Below are 19,001 nucleotides of genomic sequence, written 5' to 3'. Positions count from 1 at the left end.
CATCCCTGATGCTGTGCCCTATGGCCCAAATAACTTTCAAAAAAGCTTTTGATGCTCCTGGCCACATCGTCATGTGGGTGTGTGCACCGATGCATGCGCATGCCTACAAAATGACACCAGTGTTTTTTTTTGTTTTAGTAACTGATCTGAGTTGGATCAGTAACTAAAAAGAACAAGCATTGGCATAGCCAATAGGTCTCGCCTTTGGGACCTTATAAGTGTTTAGCTATGCAGGATATTATCCTGGGTGGTGTGCCGCCAGGAATTTTTGAGCTATACTACAAATAAACACAATGATGGACACATGCATACAAGTGCGCTCAATGTCACTACTCACAATTCTCTATTTTATCTCCATATTAATAATCCTCGCCCTCGTTTAATGTTTCCATCTACTTCTAGGGTGTTTAGAACACAATCGCAGCTGATAAATTCAAATATCGAAAGATTTCACCACCAACAAATAGACAAACAACCAGCAGAAATCTTTTGGCCTGATCAGGTAAAAGCACTGCCTTAAAAATTAAGGCCTTGAGTACAGTGTGTGTATGTATGCAGTGCACTCTGGAATTCTCAGAGGCTGAGGTCCGTCTGAGTCAGCTGACGGATGGGCCCCACTTGATAATACCTTTATATGACCTGTCGGAGAAAGAAGCTAGCGCTAACAGATCGGCGCTGCGGAATCACGCCAGGACTGTGGGCGTGCACCCACGACTGCAGCCAGACATGCTGAAATGGTTTAAAAGCGCGCGTTCCCAGGGAAGCCTCTGGAGTGAAGAAGCAGGTCTGGGAAGAGGAGCGGGCTAATTTATGGCACACTCTTCACAAGATTCTTGGTTACTGAAATTCATGGGTCACCGCCAGTCAAAATTAAAAGATGGAAGATTGTTTTCTTTAAATGTCAAAATGTCATTAAAAAACCATTAGGATTTATTGCATTCTAAAATTAAACAGGTTGACGGGGTAAAAAATAGGCTTTATATTATTGTTTTCCACGGAAAGAAACATGTCCTTTATCAAAGAAACTCCAAAAGACGAGCAATGAATAATACACATTGTTTACCATTGCAAACATGCTCCTGAAGCTTCTCAGTGGTACGGGTACAATGCTGAATGAGACTTGCATACTGGTGCCATACAGAAAACAGCTTGTGCGTGGGTGCAATGAGAAATGGGATCTGGACAGTCATACAACCTAAGTTTAACACGCTTTCTAACGTTTCGGGCGCGGTCAAGGTACACAGCAGGGTGCGAATCGAGCCAGTGTCGGGCAACAACAGAATAACCACGTGAGACTTAGAGGACCGTCACCCGCATCTTTCTCTGCGCTGGTCTTGCCGCATATGGCTGTCAGTCCCTACTTGAGCAGAAGCTGATAGGGTCAAGAAATAACCCCTTCTCCCATAACATTCCTTACGTCAGAAACGGCAGATGATAATGAAACAAGCTGCCACTACCCGGTAAGTAACCAACTAATCTCAAGAAGACCTCCGGTAGCCAAGCCAAAACACCGTCAGGCAGCACCAAGCGAGGACAGAGTCATGTGCGGAATACACAGCCAATAGTACTTGGGAATTCTGAGTAGTGCACTACGATTAGATGAGGTGGCCCCCGATTCTCCAATCCGAGGTAATTTTACGGATTTGCCAAACCTCCCGCTCCAAGACGACTCATAGAATATGTTCCACCTAGAAATTGGTTATTAACGACTCATTAGTTCTAAAGTAATGGCCAAATGAACCCGTTAAAACATCAACAGCAGCTATATGGCTGAACACCGTTTAAGTACCGCACATGTGTTCATTTGAAGAGTGAGGGCATTGGGGCTGGAAGAGGTTTTAGTGGGTTAAAGTGAAAGCATTCGGGCAGTTCAAAAGCATGTTTCATCATTTGTGAGATGCTACAGTGCCAGCCAAGCCTCTTTTAGGACTGTTTACAGTTAACTCGTGCACCCCCGGACTCCTCCAGCCTGAGATATGTACACACATCTCAAGACAGAGCTCAAACGTGGGGCAGGTGTTAGGCTATTTATTTAAGTAAATTGATTTCTGAGTCAAGATGATGAAAAAAACGGTGAAGGCTTGGTAGAAGCAGGTGGGGGCGAGAGCACTGACGAAGCTTCCGATAAGAAGCTTGGTTGCCATGGACAATGGGTAGCTATTGTCACAAGATGGCATCGGACTGTCCACAGTCCATACGGACACGCACATGCTGTTGCTTTGGACAGATGACGAGAGTAGCCATCTTTGTCCATGCCGACGCGTGCATGTATGCCTTTGGGAGAATTGATTGCAAAAGATACTCACATGGCAAGAGCAGCGCATGCGCTGCTACCGCCAGGCGAGTCCTAAAAAAGTGAGAACGTTTATTTTTTGGGGGGTCTGGGACAGCAATGCTGGGGGTGAAGCAATACGGAGGTCAATGATCGGATGAGGAGCGGAAGCAACAATTGCGCTGGGGGATCCAATGAAAGACCGCAACATGAAGCTGGTGGGGCCAAAGCACATAGGAGAGAAGGCTACATAGTTGTAGTGAGAGAGAAGCTCACAACGGGAGTAGTGGGGGAGAAGCGCACAGATGAGAGAAGAAAATAGCTCGGCAGGCGTGAGAGAAGCACATGAGGGAGACAGTTGGAAAATACATGCACCCTCATAGAGTGCTTAACTGAAAAGAAAGAAGTAGAGCTTGAAAAAGCGAGCAGAAGGATACAATAATGCACCCCATGCACCAGGAGAGGAAGAAACACAGGAAGAGGAAGGAAAGACTATGTACTGTAACAAATAAAAAGCAAAGACATTAGAATGCCAATGAAGGGACCCAGTGGTAAGCAATAGGCGGGCTCTAAGCCCACTCTAAGCTGGCAGTGTGTCTTGCAACAGGCAGCACCTGCGCTACCTTGTACAGGACCATAAACGCTGTTTTACTGATGTGAAATCTTCAGCTAATCCGTTTTAGTTGCTTTAGTGATTGCCTTTTTGTTTTATAGCAGCGAATGTTATCAAGACAAGAAGAGCTGAAGGAGAGGGCACGGGTTCTTCTTGAGCAGGCCAGAAGAGATGCCGCTTTGAAAGCTGCCAGCAAGCAGATAACAAATGCAGTGACACCTCCTCGCAGTAAGCAGCTCACTGATGTAAGAACACTTAACCAATATACTTTGTGTGTGATTGTATAGGTTTGTGAAGCGCATGATCTTGTGACAGTTTGAGATTCACATCTTGACAGTTGTTTTCCTTTTGTCGGCAATGAAGTTTATGAGAGGTTCAATGAGGGCACAAATCGTGGGGCCTTACGAAGGTTGTCCCTTGAAATGCTGGTTATGATCTAATGTTCCTACTATTTCAATCAGGTTGACCCCAATTCCTAATATTTACTTTAGTTTTTGTTTGTGGTTTTTTTAGTGTCTGTTTTTTTCAATATGTTAGCATATTGCTTACTGACATTTTCTGATACCTGGTTTCATTCCTTTCCAACAGCTCTTGAGATATTTAGTTTTAAGTATCTTCCCTAAATGATATCGTTAAAAGCAAGGGTATAATTCACAGCAGTTGACAAAAGGACCTCGATTCAGTGTTAAAGGCCAGTGGCTGGCCGGGATCGGATTAGAGTCTTCTTGCGTCAATTGACCCAGTGAGTAACCTCAGGCAGTTTTACTTACATGATTCGTCTTCTGACCCTCCTCACCGCACCCCACCCAACTCCTCGCTTTATCTCCAAATCTTTCAGATGCAGTAATCTTCAAGATTTGGCTGTACTACGACACAGTTGTTGGCACTCTGGGCAGACTAAAAAATCTTGAATTTTCCTTGTTGCATAGAGTCTGGAATTGACCACTCTGCATTGTACGATCCTCACAGATTGACTGATATAATATTCATACCGTCATGTAGAATATTCATGCCGTCATGAGGGGACCCCAGAACACTTGTTTTCATCGGTGTAGAAGGAATACACCTAGAGCTGACAGTGAAATCTTTAAACCTCCAAAAAATACTCTGCGGTAAAAAAAAACAAAAAAAACAGATTGTCTTTTGCTGACTTTTTCTCTCTGGAATAGCCAGTTTAGAACAACAGAAAGACTAAAATGCAGCACCGAGCTGAAAAATATATCCTAGTTGTAACAGGACACTGCAGACCCTTGTATTAAAATAGACAAAAATGCAGGAAAACGTGTGTTGTGGGCCAAGAGTGCATTAGTTCAAAAAAGCTCATTGTTTCTTTAAGGAGCCAGCAGCTATCTCCGGGCATGCAGTGTACTGGCAGTTTACCCAACGACCTCAAATTTTCTTCCTGCTCATGCTAAGAGGGTCACTGCGCCCGTAAAAAAATGTCCGCCCTTTTTTTTTAGGAAAATTCCTCAGAATTAGCTTTTGACATTTTCATTAGACTCTATATACATCTGGGAATCATGTCCCTTTTTTAGGTTTCGCTGGGGAGCGGAGCCGATTAGGCTCCGCCTCCAGAGAAATCTAATGAGTATAGTAAGCACTATGGAACACGCCCCCCCGTCCGATTGGCTAGCTCCATAAATGGAGCCTAGCCATTGGACGAGGGGCCTGTCCATCAATGCCGGACCAGACACGGGGGCGTTCCCGAGATTCTTTGGCTTTGGCGACGTCACGCGACGCCGGGAACGCCCCCGAGTCTGGTCCGGCCGGGCCGTGCTTGCTGCTGTCCTGCCTTACTCTGTGTCCCTCCTCCCGCCGTCCCCCTCCCCCCGCCCCCCTCCTCGCTGTCCTGTGCACGTTTCCCGTTTTTCGACCACGGCCGCCGGAGGAAGCCCTGGTGAGTGCGTGTTAAATCTTGCCTTCCCGCCCCCTCCTCCCCCTCCCCGTGTGTCCGTTCCGCCCCCTCCCCGTGTGAAAGGGATTTGTTTCTGGAGCTCGGCTCGGGTCCATTCCCGCCCCCTCCCGCTTCCCGCCCCCCCCTCCCCCCTCCCGCTCGGAAGTGCGTGTGCAGTTGCTCATCTTGCCTTCCCGCCCCCTCCTCCCCCCTCCCCGTGTGTCCGTTCCGCCCCCCTCCCGCTTCCCGCCCCCCCCTGTTCTGTGCCCGTTCCCGCCACCCTCCCTCCCTGTGCTCGCCCCTGTCCTGTGCCCGTCCACTTAAACTGCATCCTCTGATGCATTTGTTTTTGTCTTCCAGTGCTCGAACTCTCCCTGCTGGTTCCAGTGTGCGGACAGCACCTGTCCCCCTACAAACTTTAAAGAGAGCACACGTGGTGCCCGTTAGCTCGGGTCCATTCCTGCCCCCCTCCCGCCCCCCCCTGTTCTGTGCCCGTTCCCGCCACCCTCCCTCCCTGTGCTCGCCCCTGTCCTGTGCCCGTCCACTTAAACTGCATCCTCTGATGCATTTGTTTTTGTCTTCCAGTGCTCGAACTCTCCCTGCTGGTTCCAGTGTGCGGACAGCACCTGTCCCCCTACAAACTTTAAAGAGAGCACACGTGGTGCCCGTTAACATGCGTGGCCGCCTGCTTGCCGCCGTCGACTGAGTCCTCTGGCTGTCTCTGTTGTGACCGTCACACTGTGTGATCTCTGACCTGAGAGTTGCTTGTTTGAAGAGGGGTGCGGGGGACGGTGAAGGTATGAAAGCTGGGCCGCGGCTTCCGAGCCTTTATCGGTAGACTCCAGGCAGCGGTGCAGTGCTGAGGGGCGCGGGGCTACGGGGGCCACTTCCGGTCACAGTGAAGAGGGGCCAGGGGGTGCTGGGCCCCCCTCGCAGGGGGCGAGAGCAGTGCGGACAGATAGGACGCAGGGAGAGATTACCAGCTGCCACTTTTGAAACTTTTTTTTTTAACTTCCTGCCCCTGGTGTGATCTGTGTTTGGCTGCAGTCTTCACCCCCTTGAGTGTGCGCAGCAGCGTGTGTCTCGGTGTTCACGGCTGCTGGTGTTTCTCTGTCTCAAAAAAAAAAGTGCGCAGCAGCGTGTGTCTCGGTGTTCACGGCTGCTGGTGTTTCTCTGTCTCAAAAAAAAAAGTGCGCAGCAGCGTGTGTCTCGGTGTTCACGGCTGCTGGTGTTTCTCTGTCTCAAAAAAAAAAGTGCGCAGCAGCGTGTGTCTCGGTGTTCACGGCTGCTGGTGTTTCTCTGTCTCAAAAAAAAAAGTGCGCAGCAGCGTGTGTCTCGGTGTTCACGGCTGCTGGTGTTTCTCTGTCTCTCTCTCCCAGTGTCTGGCTTTTCTGGTCCATATATTTGTCTGCTTTCTGTGTCTTAGTCTCTCTTAGTCTCTCTGTGTGTGCAGCTCTTGTCTGTGTGACTGTGTCCTCTGTTTCTACCTGTGTTGCCATCTCCCAAGGTGTGTCTCTTCTAGTGTCTGCAGGCTCTGTTGTCCGTCTGTCTCTTAGTGTCTGTGTCTCCCAGTGTCTGAGTCGTCTGCGTCTCCCATTTGTTTGATTCTCCCTTTGTTGCATCTCAAAGTCTGTATCACCAAGTGTCTGTGGCCCATCTCTTTTTCTTTGTTTCTTAGTGTCTTTCTCTCGGTGTCTGAGTCACTCTGTCTGCCTCTTCCATATGTGTGAGTCTCCCTGTATTGCTTGTTGCATTTCGCAAAGTCTGTCTCTTCTGCTGTCTGCAGGCTCTGTCGTCCATCTGTCTATTGGTGTTTGTGTCTCCCAGTGTCTGTGAGTCACTCTGTCTGCCTCTCCCATGTGTCTGATACTCCCTGTGTTGCATCTGCCAAGGTCTGTATCGCCCACTGTCTGCGAGTTCGATGGTCCATCAATGTTTCTCTGTGACACAGTGTCTGTATCTCCCGGTGTCTGTGATACCCATGTATCTGCCTCTCCCATGTGTCTCTCTCTTCCATGTATCTCTCTCTGCCATGTCCTGGTATCTACCATTTGCATCTCCCAATGTCTGGCTCTTCCAGTGTCTGCGCGATCTGTGGCCCATCAATGTGTCTCTCTCTCTTAGTCTCTGTGTCTCCCGGTGTCTGTGATACCCATGTATCTGCCTCTCCCATATGACTCTCTCTCCCAGTATCTGCGGGTTCTGTGGTCCATCACTGTGTCTCTGTCTTAGTGTCTGTGTCTCCCATTGTCTGTGATACCCATGTGTCTTTCTCTCCCACGTGCCGTCATATCCCATATGCATCTCCCACGGATTGTCTCTCCCAGTGTTTGCAGGTTCTGTGGTCCATCTGTGTCGCTCTTAGTGTATGTGTCTCCCATATTCTGTGTCTCTGCGTTATGATTCCTATGTGTCTGGTCTCCAGTGTACATCTCCTATGTGCCTGCATCACCCAAAGTCTGTCTCTCCCAGTGTCTACGGGTTCTGTGGCCCACCTCTGTGTCTCCATGTGCTTGTTTCTCCCATGGGCTTGTTTCTCCCATGTGCATCTCCCATGTGTTCGCATCTTCCATGGTCTGCCTCTCCCAGAGTCTGCAGGCTCTGTGGTCCACATCTGTATCTGTGTCTCTTAGTGTCTGTGTCTCCCAGTGTCTGTGATTTCTTGTGTCTACCTCCCATGTGTCCACATCTCCCATGGTCTTTCTCTCCCAGTGTCAGCAGGTTCTGTGGTCCGCCTCTGTCTGTGTGTCTTAGTGTCTGTGTCTCCCATTGTCTGTAACTGCCTGTGTTTGCCTCTTCCTGCGTTTCCATTTCCCCTACATCTGTGACTCCCTTCTGTCTCCCAGTGTGTGTTCCTCGTGTCCATGCCTTCGCCCTCTGCTGTCTGTCTCCCAGTGACTCTCTAGTGGCCCCTTCTGTCTCCACACATGAGTGGGTATAAGTGAGGAGAAGAGCTGAAGTGTGATTGAGGACTGCACTATCAGATGTATGTGATTGGCAGCTCGGCAGACACCTCTGATGATCTTGTAAATGCTGCTTGGCAGCTGCAGTGGGTCCCTGCCAGTGCTTTGATTCTGGGGTGAATGCTCCTGTTAGAAGTAGGGAAGGGGGTGTGCGGTGTATTTGTGGTCCTGGGGAAACGTTCTCTTTAAAGCCAGAAACTTCAAGGTTTTTCTCCTCCATATTTGTTCATAATTATTGATTTTTTTTTTAGCTGTTAGATCTATGCAAATCTCTTGTTTTGTGGTTATTTTTTGTGGCAGCTAGTCTGAGTAAACAGTCGGTGTGTCTTTTAGATGAGGAGCGTGTGGCAGGGAGGTAACAGATTTGTCCAGGATCACAAGTGGGAAAGCCAGCTCTAAAACTTCAGAATCTTGGTTTTAGTGTCAGCAACGAATTTGTGTATATATTTTTACATCTAACTTAATCACTGAGCCACGTGTCCTGGCGTTATCGCATTTCTTAAAAACGACTATCTAGTTTTTTTTTCTTCTTTTGCTTTGGTAAGCTATGGCACATTTTTTTTCTTATTTCTATTGTTTGTTCCACATTTCCTGTAGCCCTCACCAAATAAGATTATTATTATTAATTCCAGATTTACATCACTGTGCTTCTCCTTTCTGGTCAGGCGAAATCTTTTGAGAAGCAGTATGTGGCTTTGTCCCGCCTCTCTCTTCCATTGACTAGCTCCATAAATGGAGGCTAGCCATTGGAAGAGAGATCTGTCAGTCATTGTCCGAGGCGATTCGTGGGCGTTCCGGTGACTTTTTCCCTCTCCGCCCCTTTGTTGCCTTCATTGCGGCGGTGGGTGTTGTCTTATTTTTTTTTTCCCCAGGATGTTTGCGGCCAGCATTTTTTTCTAGGAGCTAGGGCGAGCGGGTGGGTTCACGTAATGCTCCTTTCTCGTCAGGAACCTCCTGCAGCCTCTCCCTGCCCTGCCAGAGCCGAGGAGACACAGCCGTGGCATTTCTCCCCGTTCTTTCCACCCCCCTCCCAGTCCGATGCCTTCTCTCTGATCTTGCAGCCGTGGCATTTCTCCCCGTTCATTCCACCCCCTCCCAGTCCGATGCCTTCTCGCTGATCTTTTGTCATTAGGTAAATGCAAAAATGTGTGCTGCGATTGCCCCTCTTGCCACGAAGGACGAGGAAAAGAGCTGAAGCCGGTGCCGCGCCTGACGGTGGGCGAGGCCGGCCGGGACATAGAGAAGAGCCTCGCAGGCTCCATTTCCACTTCTCCCGGCTGGGAGGAAGCTATTGGCCAAGAGAAAGGCAGGAAGTCCACGGGAGCCTACCCAGTGCTCCTCCACCACCGGATTGTAGCCAGCGTCTCTCCCCGAGGCTCCCCCAGCGAGAGGAGGGCGAAGGAAGCAGACCAGCAGCCAGAGAGTCCCGCATGCCGGCAGCAGAGTGACCTTATCGGAGTGGGACCGGAGCAAGGAGAGGCTCAAGGGGCATAATTGAGTGAGAGCCTGAGAGGCTCCCTGGGGCATTTCTGATTTAAAGCCCACAAGGGCTCCACCTGGGCATGGTTGGTACCGAGTCCCCTGAGGAGGGACTCCCACATCTGGGCATAGTTGCTTTAGAGCCTGCTGGCTCAAACACAAATAAGACCCACCTGCACCCTAAGCCAATGAAGACTTTTACACTGAAGGGCATCCTGAGGTTCTTTACTCCTCCCTTCGGTACATAGGTGATGATGATGTTTTTACAGTCATTAACCAGTGACTGGGTGATGGTAACTTTAATTGCGACATGGAATATTTTATTTTTAGTATTTTACTTTTAGTTCCCTGCCCCCTCGCTGTGCTTGCTCTCCTGTGTGTGTGTGGCTCTGGGTGGGTGTGTGTGTGGCTCTGGGTGGGTGTGTGTGTGGCTCTGGGTGGGTGTGTGTGTGGCTCTGGGTGGGTGTGTGGCGCTCTGGGTGGGTGGGTGTGTGTGGCTCTGGGTGGGAGGGTGTGTGTGTGGCTGTGGGTGGGTGTGTGTGGCTCTGGGTGTGTGTGTGGCTCTGGGTGGGTGGGTGGGTGTGTGTGGGTGGCTCTGGGTGGGTGTGTGTGTGTGGCTCTGGGTGGGTGTGTGTGTGTGGCTCTGGGTGGGTGTGTGTGTGTGTGGCTCTGGGTGGGTGTGTGTGTGTGGCTCTGGGTGGGTGTGTGTGTGTGTGGCTCTGGGTGGGTGTGTGTGTATGGCTCTGGGTGTGTGTGTGTGTGTGGCTCTGGGTGTGTGTGTGTGTGTGGCTCTGGGTGTGTGTGTGGCTCTGGGTGGGTGTGTGTGTGTGGCTCTGGGTGGGTGTGTGTGTGGCTCTGGGTGTGTGTGTGTGTGGCTCTGGGTGTGTGTGTGGCTCTGGGTGGGTGTGTGTGTGTGGCTCTGGGTGGGTGTGTGTGTAGCTCTGGGTGGGTGTGTGTGTGTGGCTCTGGGTGGGTGTGTGTGTGTGGCTCTGGGTGGGTGTGTGTGGCGCGGTGGGTGGGTGTGTGTGGCTCTGGGTGGGAGGGTGTGTGTGTGGCTGTGGGTGGGTGTGTGTGGCTCTGGGTGTGTGTGTGGCTCTGGGTGGGTGGGTGTGTGTGTGTGGCTCTGGGTGGGTGTGTGTGTGTGGCTCTGGGTGGGTGTGTGTGTGTGGCTCTGGGTGGGTGTGTGTGTGTGTGGCTCTGGGTGGGTGTGTGTGTGTGTGGCTCTGGGTGGGTGTGTGTGTGTGTGGCTCTGGGTGGGTGTGTGTGTGTGTGGCTCTGGGTGGGTGTGTGTGTGTGTGTGGCTCTGGGTGTGTGTGTGTGTGTGGCTCTGGGTGTGTGTGTGTGTGTGTGTGTGGCTCTGGGTGTGTGTGTGGCTCTGGGTGGGTGTGTGTGTGTGGCTCTGGGTGGGTGTGTGTGTGTAGCTCTGGGTGGGTGTGTGTGGCTGTGGCTCTGGGTATGTGTGTGGCTGTGGCTCTGGGTATGTGTGTGTGTGTGGCTGTGGCTCTGGGTATGTGTGTGTGTGTGGCTGTGGCTCTGGGTATGTGTGTGTGTGGCTGTGGCTCTGGGTATGTGTGTGTGTGGCTGTGGCTCTGGGTATGTGTGTGTGTGTGTGTGGCTGTGGCTCTGGGTGTGTGTGTGGCTCTGGGTGTGTGTGTGTGTGGCTCTGGGTGTGTGTGTGTGTGTGTGGCTCTGGGTGTGTGTGTGTGTGGCTCTGGGTGTGTGTGTGTGTGGCTCTGGGGGGGTGTGTGTGGCTCTGGGTGTGTGTGTCTGTGTGGCTCTGTGTGTGTGTGTGTGTGTGTGGTAGTAATTGCTGTCTGCTGAGCTCGTCCGTAGGGTACAATAGGTCTCACATTTGCGAGAGATTAAGCTAATGGCAATGTAAATGACAATGCCATTTATTTATCTGTTTTTAAAACCAACACATAAATACAAATTTTGTCATTTACAATGCCAATAGCTCTAACTTTTCCAAAGGCGAAACCATTGCATTGTAAATGCTTGTTCTGCATTTGTTTGTGGATTTGCTTCAAAATGCCTTCCCTGTTTATGAAGGGTCCCTCCTATTGTAGGAAGACTGCTGCCACCGTTCCATACATGTGTATGGTTTGCTAGTGTCATCTCATTTTCATAGGCTAAGGATTTACATCTACCCATATGTCCAGTGCTTAATTTGTAAAAGAATAAGTGCCAGGGCTAATTTTGTTCAGAAGCCTACGACTGGTGCTATTGAAGGCCGGGAGGACAAATACCAAGGCTGTGTAGTCTTTATTTCACCTCCTTCTTCTTTAGTCCAGCACCAGACACTTCCTGCCTCTTTATCTAACTCTTGCAAGTTATTTTTCATTCATGCTTTCTCTCTCTCTTTGTCACTGATTTTCCATTTTTCTTCTCTCCCTTATTTCCCTCGTTTGTTTTTCTCTCTGTTTCTCTAAATCAAAGTCTTTAGTTCCAGGCCCCACAAATGAGTGCTGGAGGGCCCCACTGGCAACCTTCTGCTCAAATTCAGCACTGCTTAGGTCTATGATTGATTGATAATATTCCTCTTTGCAATACAAGTCCTCCAAGACTTCAAAACCACTTACAAAAAAAGGAGAGTGTCTCCTTCGGAGTACAGAATGTCTCCCATTTTGTAGAAAAATAAGTAATTCCTGCTAACACCTTGTACCACAGCACATCAAGTCTCATCCCTGCTAGGTTCAATGACTTTGTGCAGCTATCTGGTACTCAGTGTGCTTCTCCACATGAGACGTCAGTGGGCTGAGTAAAAGGTTAACTGGAAAGACAAACTGAACCTATTCACCCAGGCCATATGGTGGTGCAGAAGATCCAATCTCCTGATAGGAATCCTATTTCCTCAGCACCTACTTTCTCAAACAGTTGTAACAGAAGCATCCTTGAGGTGATGGGAGCTCATATACAAGACATCTAAGGTCTCCAAAATTGGCAAGTAGATCTGCTAAGGAGATACTTTGCTGATAACCTCAAATTGGCATTAAGCAGCGACGTCCTGCAGGATATTTTGTAGTGCTATTGTTTTCTTCATGTAGACCTTTTGCACCAGTGAAAACTCAAACTATTCAAGATTCGGCAAAAGAGTACAGGATCCAGGAGTGATGCCATTTTGGTGAATTGCTTCAACAGTTGTCTTTACTCTTTTCCACCATTGCTGTTGATCCCATCAGTGCTGATAAAGCTGAAACAGTTCAATGCCACAGTCATTCACATTGCTTCAGAGCGCCCTAGGCAGTAGTGGTTTCCAGAACTGCTACATCTGTCACAGAAATAACAATAGAGAATTCTGTGCAGAATGAATTTTGTGTCGAGAATGCAAGGAAATATACTATACACATTCAAACAATCCTTGAATTTGACAGCATGTCTCCTGAGGTCGTTTAATATGGTCACCTACACTTACTTGAGGACTGCGTGAATATGCTCAAAGAAGTCCAATACCCCCTTACTAGAAGTTCCTATGCATTTAAATGCAAGAGATTGCTAAGTTTGTGTTGTCAAGAATGTGTCATTAGTACCTATCTCCTGCATTTAACAATGTCAAATCTTCAGTTTTTGTCGGTGTAGAGGAAAGAACCTAACTAGTGATCATTTTTCACAGTTCAGTACTTAAAAACTTCCTAAAAGATTAAATCAAATATTTCTTCCCAAATGGTAGCATTCTGCCCCATAGGACCCAAGCGTGCTTCTCTCCAAATTAATGGCTTCTCCATTAGAACCTATACACAGGCCTCATTAAGGCACATTTCCTCGTAAATAGATTTTCTAGTAGCTATTACATCAGCTAGGAGGGTCAGTGAACTGAGGCATTGTTAGCAGTAGAACTGTACACAGTATACAACCACTTCACAGTAATATTGAGATCAAATCCTATTTTTCTACCTAAGGGAGCCACGGATTTTCAAGTAAACCAATTTCTCTGCCATTGTTTTTAGTAACTATTTTATTCCAGCAGCTGCCTTTCTCCTTCCACTTGATATTAGGAGAGTCTTGAGATTTTACTTGGATAGCTTACTTAGTACAACAGACCTACGCAGAGCAATCAACGTTTCAACCGTTATGAACCTCTCTGTACTAGAATGGCATCCTTGAAATAAACTTAACTAGATGGATAGTTTCTTTCATAGTCTATTGTTACCAAACTACTTTCTCTCCTGTCCTGAAATAAAACTACTGTAGATCCTGCAGTATGGAAGAATTACAGGCCTATTTCATTGTTGCCACTTCCAGCTAAAATGTTAGAGAAGGCATTAAACTAGGAGCTGTCCTATGTGCTGGAATACCATAATCTGTTTAATATTTTGCAAGCAGGTTTTAGGAAAGGCCACAGCACAGAATCTGTACTGTTGTCAGTGGCTGATGGCATCAGGACGGTTTTAGACCATGAAGGCTCTGTTGCTTTGAAATTATTAAACCACTGCTGGGGTGTTTGACACAGTTGCTCAATTCATGCTAGTTGCCTGGCCATCTAAGATGGGCATTAAAGATAATGCTCTTTTGCTCCTCGAGTCATTTTTGACAGATCACAAACCATGGCATGCAAATCTTTCAGGTCTAAATGTTTTCCCCTGCCTTGTGGTGTCCCATAGGGTTTAACCGACAGTCCAACTCTTTTTTTAATCTTTAAATATCCCCGTTGGCTGAGATAGTTTGATCTTTGGGTCCTCAGCATCTCTTATGCTGACGATACCCAAACTGTGGTTGATATATCGAATGACCCCCTTGGCTGTTGAGGAAAAACGTTGACAACATATGCATTAGGTAAGCTCATGTATGAAGATAAATTGTCAGCAATTAAATGAGAAGACGGAGATCCTGATATTCTACTGTGCTCTTAATATCTGGTCCAACCGGTGGTGGGGGTCTAAACATGGAACTCTGCCTATGCTCGTAGAAACCACACAGAATCTCCTTGTTATTTTAGACCTAAATCTCTCTTTTGCGGCCCAGATGAGCCAACTGTCAGCGACATGTTTGTACGTTATCAAGCTGCTGAAAAAAGGTATTTGCTTTTATTCCTCTTTGAGCTTACAGAACGGTAACCCAAGCATTAATTACATCTCTCTTGGATTACTGTAACTCCCTGTATAGGTCAAAATCATGCTATATTCAGTAGTTTGCAAAATGCAGCCACTGTATTGAATATGGAAGTCCCAGATATCCGTCTCATAAGCCTCGAAGGACTTGCACTGGTTGCCAGTCCATAAACGGTCCATGTATAAGGCTCTAAGCTTGGCACACAGCACACTATAGGAGATTGGTACAGCCACTGTTAAGGCCAGATTTAGATGGTATGTTCCTAGGAGATCTCTTAGATCCTGCAGTAAAAAGACTGTTGTGGTTTTCCAGAATCTGACGGCGTAAAGGGTGGAGAGTGATTGCTCTCCTTCTTCACAGCCTACCTCTCGTATTCCCTACCTATGGAAATAAAAGCCACTGATAACCCTTCTTGTTTTAGGACGTGCGTTAAAACTTGGCTTTCCTCCTTTAAAGAGTGGGCGAGTGGTTTCCATGCTTTCAGGACAGGCGTCTTCCAGCGCCAAGATGCCCTTGGGTAAAAGTGCGTTCAATAAATGGTTGTCATTTATTCATTCCTTGCAGACCAAGAGCACATTCTGGATGGGGAAACGCTTTTCCTGCTGCCTGGTTGAGAAATGTTCTTCTGGCAAAAATATGTAAAGCAGCCAGATGGAAGTCTGTTCTTGAATTGACTAAAAATTACTGTTTAGATGAAGGTGCCAGAGCCCACTCCTTAGTTTTTTGCCGTTAAAGAACCTCTTTGGTTGATGTTTTGTTTACACCTGCATCTGTAGGTGCTTCTCTTTCTTTGCTGTTGATTGACATCCACTATAAAGCGATAAGCTTGTTATGTTGCTGACTATCAATGAGGTACTAAGATACATCCTAGTTCTATATTGTAGTTATTCTCACTAAAGTCATAAGCAACCGTCCATCCTCCTGGTGTCAATAATCCCAGCAACAGTGACTCTAATGGTTTAGAAGTTGTCTTCTAAAAAGAAATGAGGTTGTGAGGCAAACTGATAGTACAGTGCATTTCGAGAGATTGAAACTTTTGGCTCCTGAAGAGCAGAGTAGAGTATTTTGTTACCTTCTGCACAATTGACCTAACTTACATCCTTTTCCTTCATTTTCTCTTCTGCAATACAAGGGTCTAGAGGGTTCTTTTTACTGTTGTGACAAATCTTTCAGCTATTTCGACTGTTTTAAATTGGCTTTTTCATAGGGAATTAATCAGTAATAGCCGACTTGCTTTTTTACTATGGAGGTGACTCGTTTGTTAGTTTGAAGTGCCCTCCTCCAGTATTTTCATGCTACATTGGTGAAAAGATGTTTTCAGGGGTCCACGCACCCAAGTGGGAATGTTATAAGTTTATGACTTAGTAAGGATACCTACGATACAGAACTAGGATTACAAGTAAGTAAAAAATGTCCTTTCTCTTTGAGTTAGAGGGATTTCAACGTATGAATACATATTTATACATCATGTTTGAAGGATTATAAGAAATCCATGTACCTAGACCTTTCATTTTACAGCATCTGATATTCATTCCTGTTCTAGCCTGTACACAAGTCTCTTGATTGACCATTGGTTTATTTTTATTTTGTGGACCACATCGCATCTAAGGTCAATTAAATGGCATGTTATGGATACTACTAATATTTATCATGCTACTGAACCGCAGACGAGTGGTAACAAGAACCTAATATTAGAAATGATTGTGCATGGTTCGTTTACTGAGGTAATCACTTCTAGTTCATCAGCTACACTATCGGCAGTCTTCATTTCCTTTGTAAAGGATCCAGTCAAGTTCTGCATCTTGCTCCAGCTAGCTGCTATAAACAAGAAAGCTTTGCAAGAAAATTGGATCTTGTGTATACAGACCCAGCTGACCGGTTACTCATGGCTAAAATTCCCCCTACTTCTCCGAGAACGGCTTACTCCCCATTCTGAAAATTATCCCGCTATCCCCAAGCAAGTAGTCCTACGGATCACAGTGTCCAGGGTTTAGAACCCCCATTCACTGTCGATCAGTTATGTCTTGAGTGCACAGCTGTTTAGAAAAGTTGATAATACTCAAGGTTTTTCCCATTGCCATCCTCTTTATGTCCACCTTTTCTATGGTATTATTCTTAACATAGATGCCATTTCTAAAAGTTTTTTTGTTTTGTTCGCATTTGTTCTTGTCTTTAAAAATGAAATTGAATATTGTAGCATACATAAATATATGTATTATGACTCTACTAGAGATGAGCAGAATGTATTTTATGTCTCGCTTAAACAATAACATTCTCTTTACAGAACTCACTTGATGCTTGATTAAAATATGTGTTTATGTTGCAAGGCCTTTTATGTGACCCGTGAGGATGGTGACTGGTTTTCATCTAGAGCAGGGAAGCGGGGGTTGTTATTGGAATATGGAAAGGCTTTTTTTAAACTCCTTTTATTAATTTTACAGTAAACCAAGCAAAGCAGCACATAGACCACAAGAAGATACAATCATTTAAAAATCTTGCTGCATACATACAACGCAAGTGTACCATTAGAATAGTTTGGAAGAGTTAGAGATTATAGGTAAAGCAGAGTGGCACCTTCCTACACACCCTTTTGGACTGCACCCAAATACAAACATTCTGGATAAGCTTGAGGTGTAGGATAAAATGGACTACAGATATAGATGTGGACATACCGTCCCGGCTGGCGATACGGGGGCTATGGAGGGATGCTACCATTCTGAGGCACACTTGTTCCTTCTGCAACCTAGCCTTGATGGTGGCAAGGCAAGATATCACTTGTAGATAGGAAAACTACACAGCTCCTACTATCATAGAGTAGGGGAAAATATTGGTGTTTTCATGCTCGCCGAGAGGGTTTTATTGAAGTGGCCTATTGGGATCAGTCAGTTGAATGTAAGATAACCCAAATGCAGGAATTACTTTTAGCTATATGTAGAACCCAGCTTTAAGGAGAGTAATATAAGAGATACACATGATAACTAATGGATCAACCACAATATATGTATATATATTTTTTTAATTTGACCTGTTGAGTTAAGAATTGTAATGCCTGTGAAGTGCCAATGTGAGTTTGCCTGTAACTCATTAAAAAAAACATATATTTGAAAAAAAGATGTAATCGTGAAGAAATCAAATCACACTGGCTTGACACATTGCTTAATACGCAGTAGGCAGAAGGAGGGAAGACTTCTGACTATTATCTAACTGAACTTGAGTCAGTTTGAACCTACCATTCACCTGCTATTAGTCTGTCACAACGTAAATAGATGAAAGCAGTACCTGAGATTCCTGCTGTCGCATTTGCCTGTAAGTGCCAGTGTCTAGCAGTCATACTTCAAGAGGTTAGCTGTTCTATCGGCCCTAAACCTTGTAAGCCTTCTGCCTCATTTGTTACCTAGGAGACCCCTGATTAAAAGCCCAGAGCAGTTACTAAAAGCGCCAGACTATAGAATGCCTACTTTTATTGAATTGAGGGTTGGGTCAGCAGATATTTTTCTTACACTGAAGCAAGTTATAAGTTGATTGAATATTGATAATGACCGTAAGGTATTCTCATAGTGCTGGCTACTCTAGTCTGGTTTCTTCATAGCACTGTCAATAACAAGTGCTTCAGTTATGGAAAGATCCCATTTTATAGACCTAGGAAAGATAAAGGACTGAGGCAGTGCTGGGATTTGAACCTGTAAATCGCATGTTATGTAATGTAAATGGTATTTGTAGAGCACAAACTCATGCCCGAGTGCGTCTTGGCGCTGTCAGAGGCGGTCACAAAACACAAAAACCTAGTCCCAAAGGCAATACTTGCTATAAATCTATGGGCATGCTTGGATTTGTCAATAGATCATTCCAATGGCTCTTCTAAAAATAGAAGTAGTTGTCATGCTCAAGAAACTTGCCAAAGGTAGTTAGTAAAAATAGCCACTCTCTGATAAATCTAACATTAGACAACACAGTACTAACATTCACTAGAAAGACGACATTTGAAAAAATGTGTGAATAGCTAGAGGACACCTCACGGGCGCACCACCATTGGGGCTCCTGGTTGGTACTCACCAGGTTAGCCCTGTTCTCATCATCGGTGTCCACTAGCTTAACGCAAACGTGTCCGACTCCCAAAAGTAAAAAGACAGTGAATGGTGCAGTGTACACAAACTTATATGTGACAAGGACTAACAACATTCAACATATAACAAAAAACATATACTGTGCATGCAAGAAACATGAACCTTTTTATTTGTATCTTCTTGTCTGCCACAGTAAACATATAAACTTAAAAGAGGAGAAAAGCGAATACTACCTATCGATTCGCTTTCAACTCACTGCCGACTATGTTGAGCGGTGTTGAGAAGACGCCGCCCGTGCCTTCTCCACAGATACAATTTAAGGGAGCACGAGACCATACTTACCGACTGGAAGTGGGTCTTTTGACGTCCAAAGACGCGATCATAAGTGGTATGATAGCAAAAGCCGAGAACCAGCACGCTCAACATAGTACTGCTGGCAGTGGCTTTTTTTAAAAAAACATTTGCCCTGAAGAAATTGCCTGAAATCCTACCATGGCAATGAAACATGTCGGCAGTGAGTTGAAAGCGAATCGATAGGTAGTATTCGCTTTTCTCCTCTTTTAAGTTTATATGTTTACTGTGGCAGACAAGAAGATACAAATAAAAAGGTTCATGTTTCTTGCATGCACAGTATATGTTTTTTGTTATATGTTGAATGTTGTTAGTC

General features: G+C 46.2%; 1 protein-coding gene across 6 annotated transcripts in view; it reads left to right on the top strand.

Annotated features, from left to right (window-relative positions):
• Window positions 1-19,001, top strand: part of EHBP1 (EH domain binding protein 1) — a 1,903,610-nt gene that overhangs the window by 1,263,222 nt on the left and 621,387 nt on the right. For all 6 annotated transcript variants that reach the window (XM_086927633.1, XM_086927634.1, XM_086927631.1 and 3 more), the window contains one exon: window positions 2,987-3,130. In XM_086927633.1, coding sequence (XP_086783759.1) covers window positions 2,987-3,130 — 144 coding nt within the window. The remainder of the gene's footprint in view (window positions 1-2,986; window positions 3,131-19,001) is intronic.

The sequence above is a fragment of the Lissotriton vulgaris genome, chromosome 6 (assembly GCF_964263255.1).
Source record: "Lissotriton vulgaris chromosome 6, aLisVul1.2, whole genome shotgun sequence".
Taxonomy (NCBI): Eukaryota; Metazoa; Chordata; class Amphibia; order Caudata; family Salamandridae; genus Lissotriton; species Lissotriton vulgaris.
The sequence above is the reverse complement of the archived record's forward strand: the minus strand, read 5'-3'. Positions and strand labels throughout refer to the sequence as shown.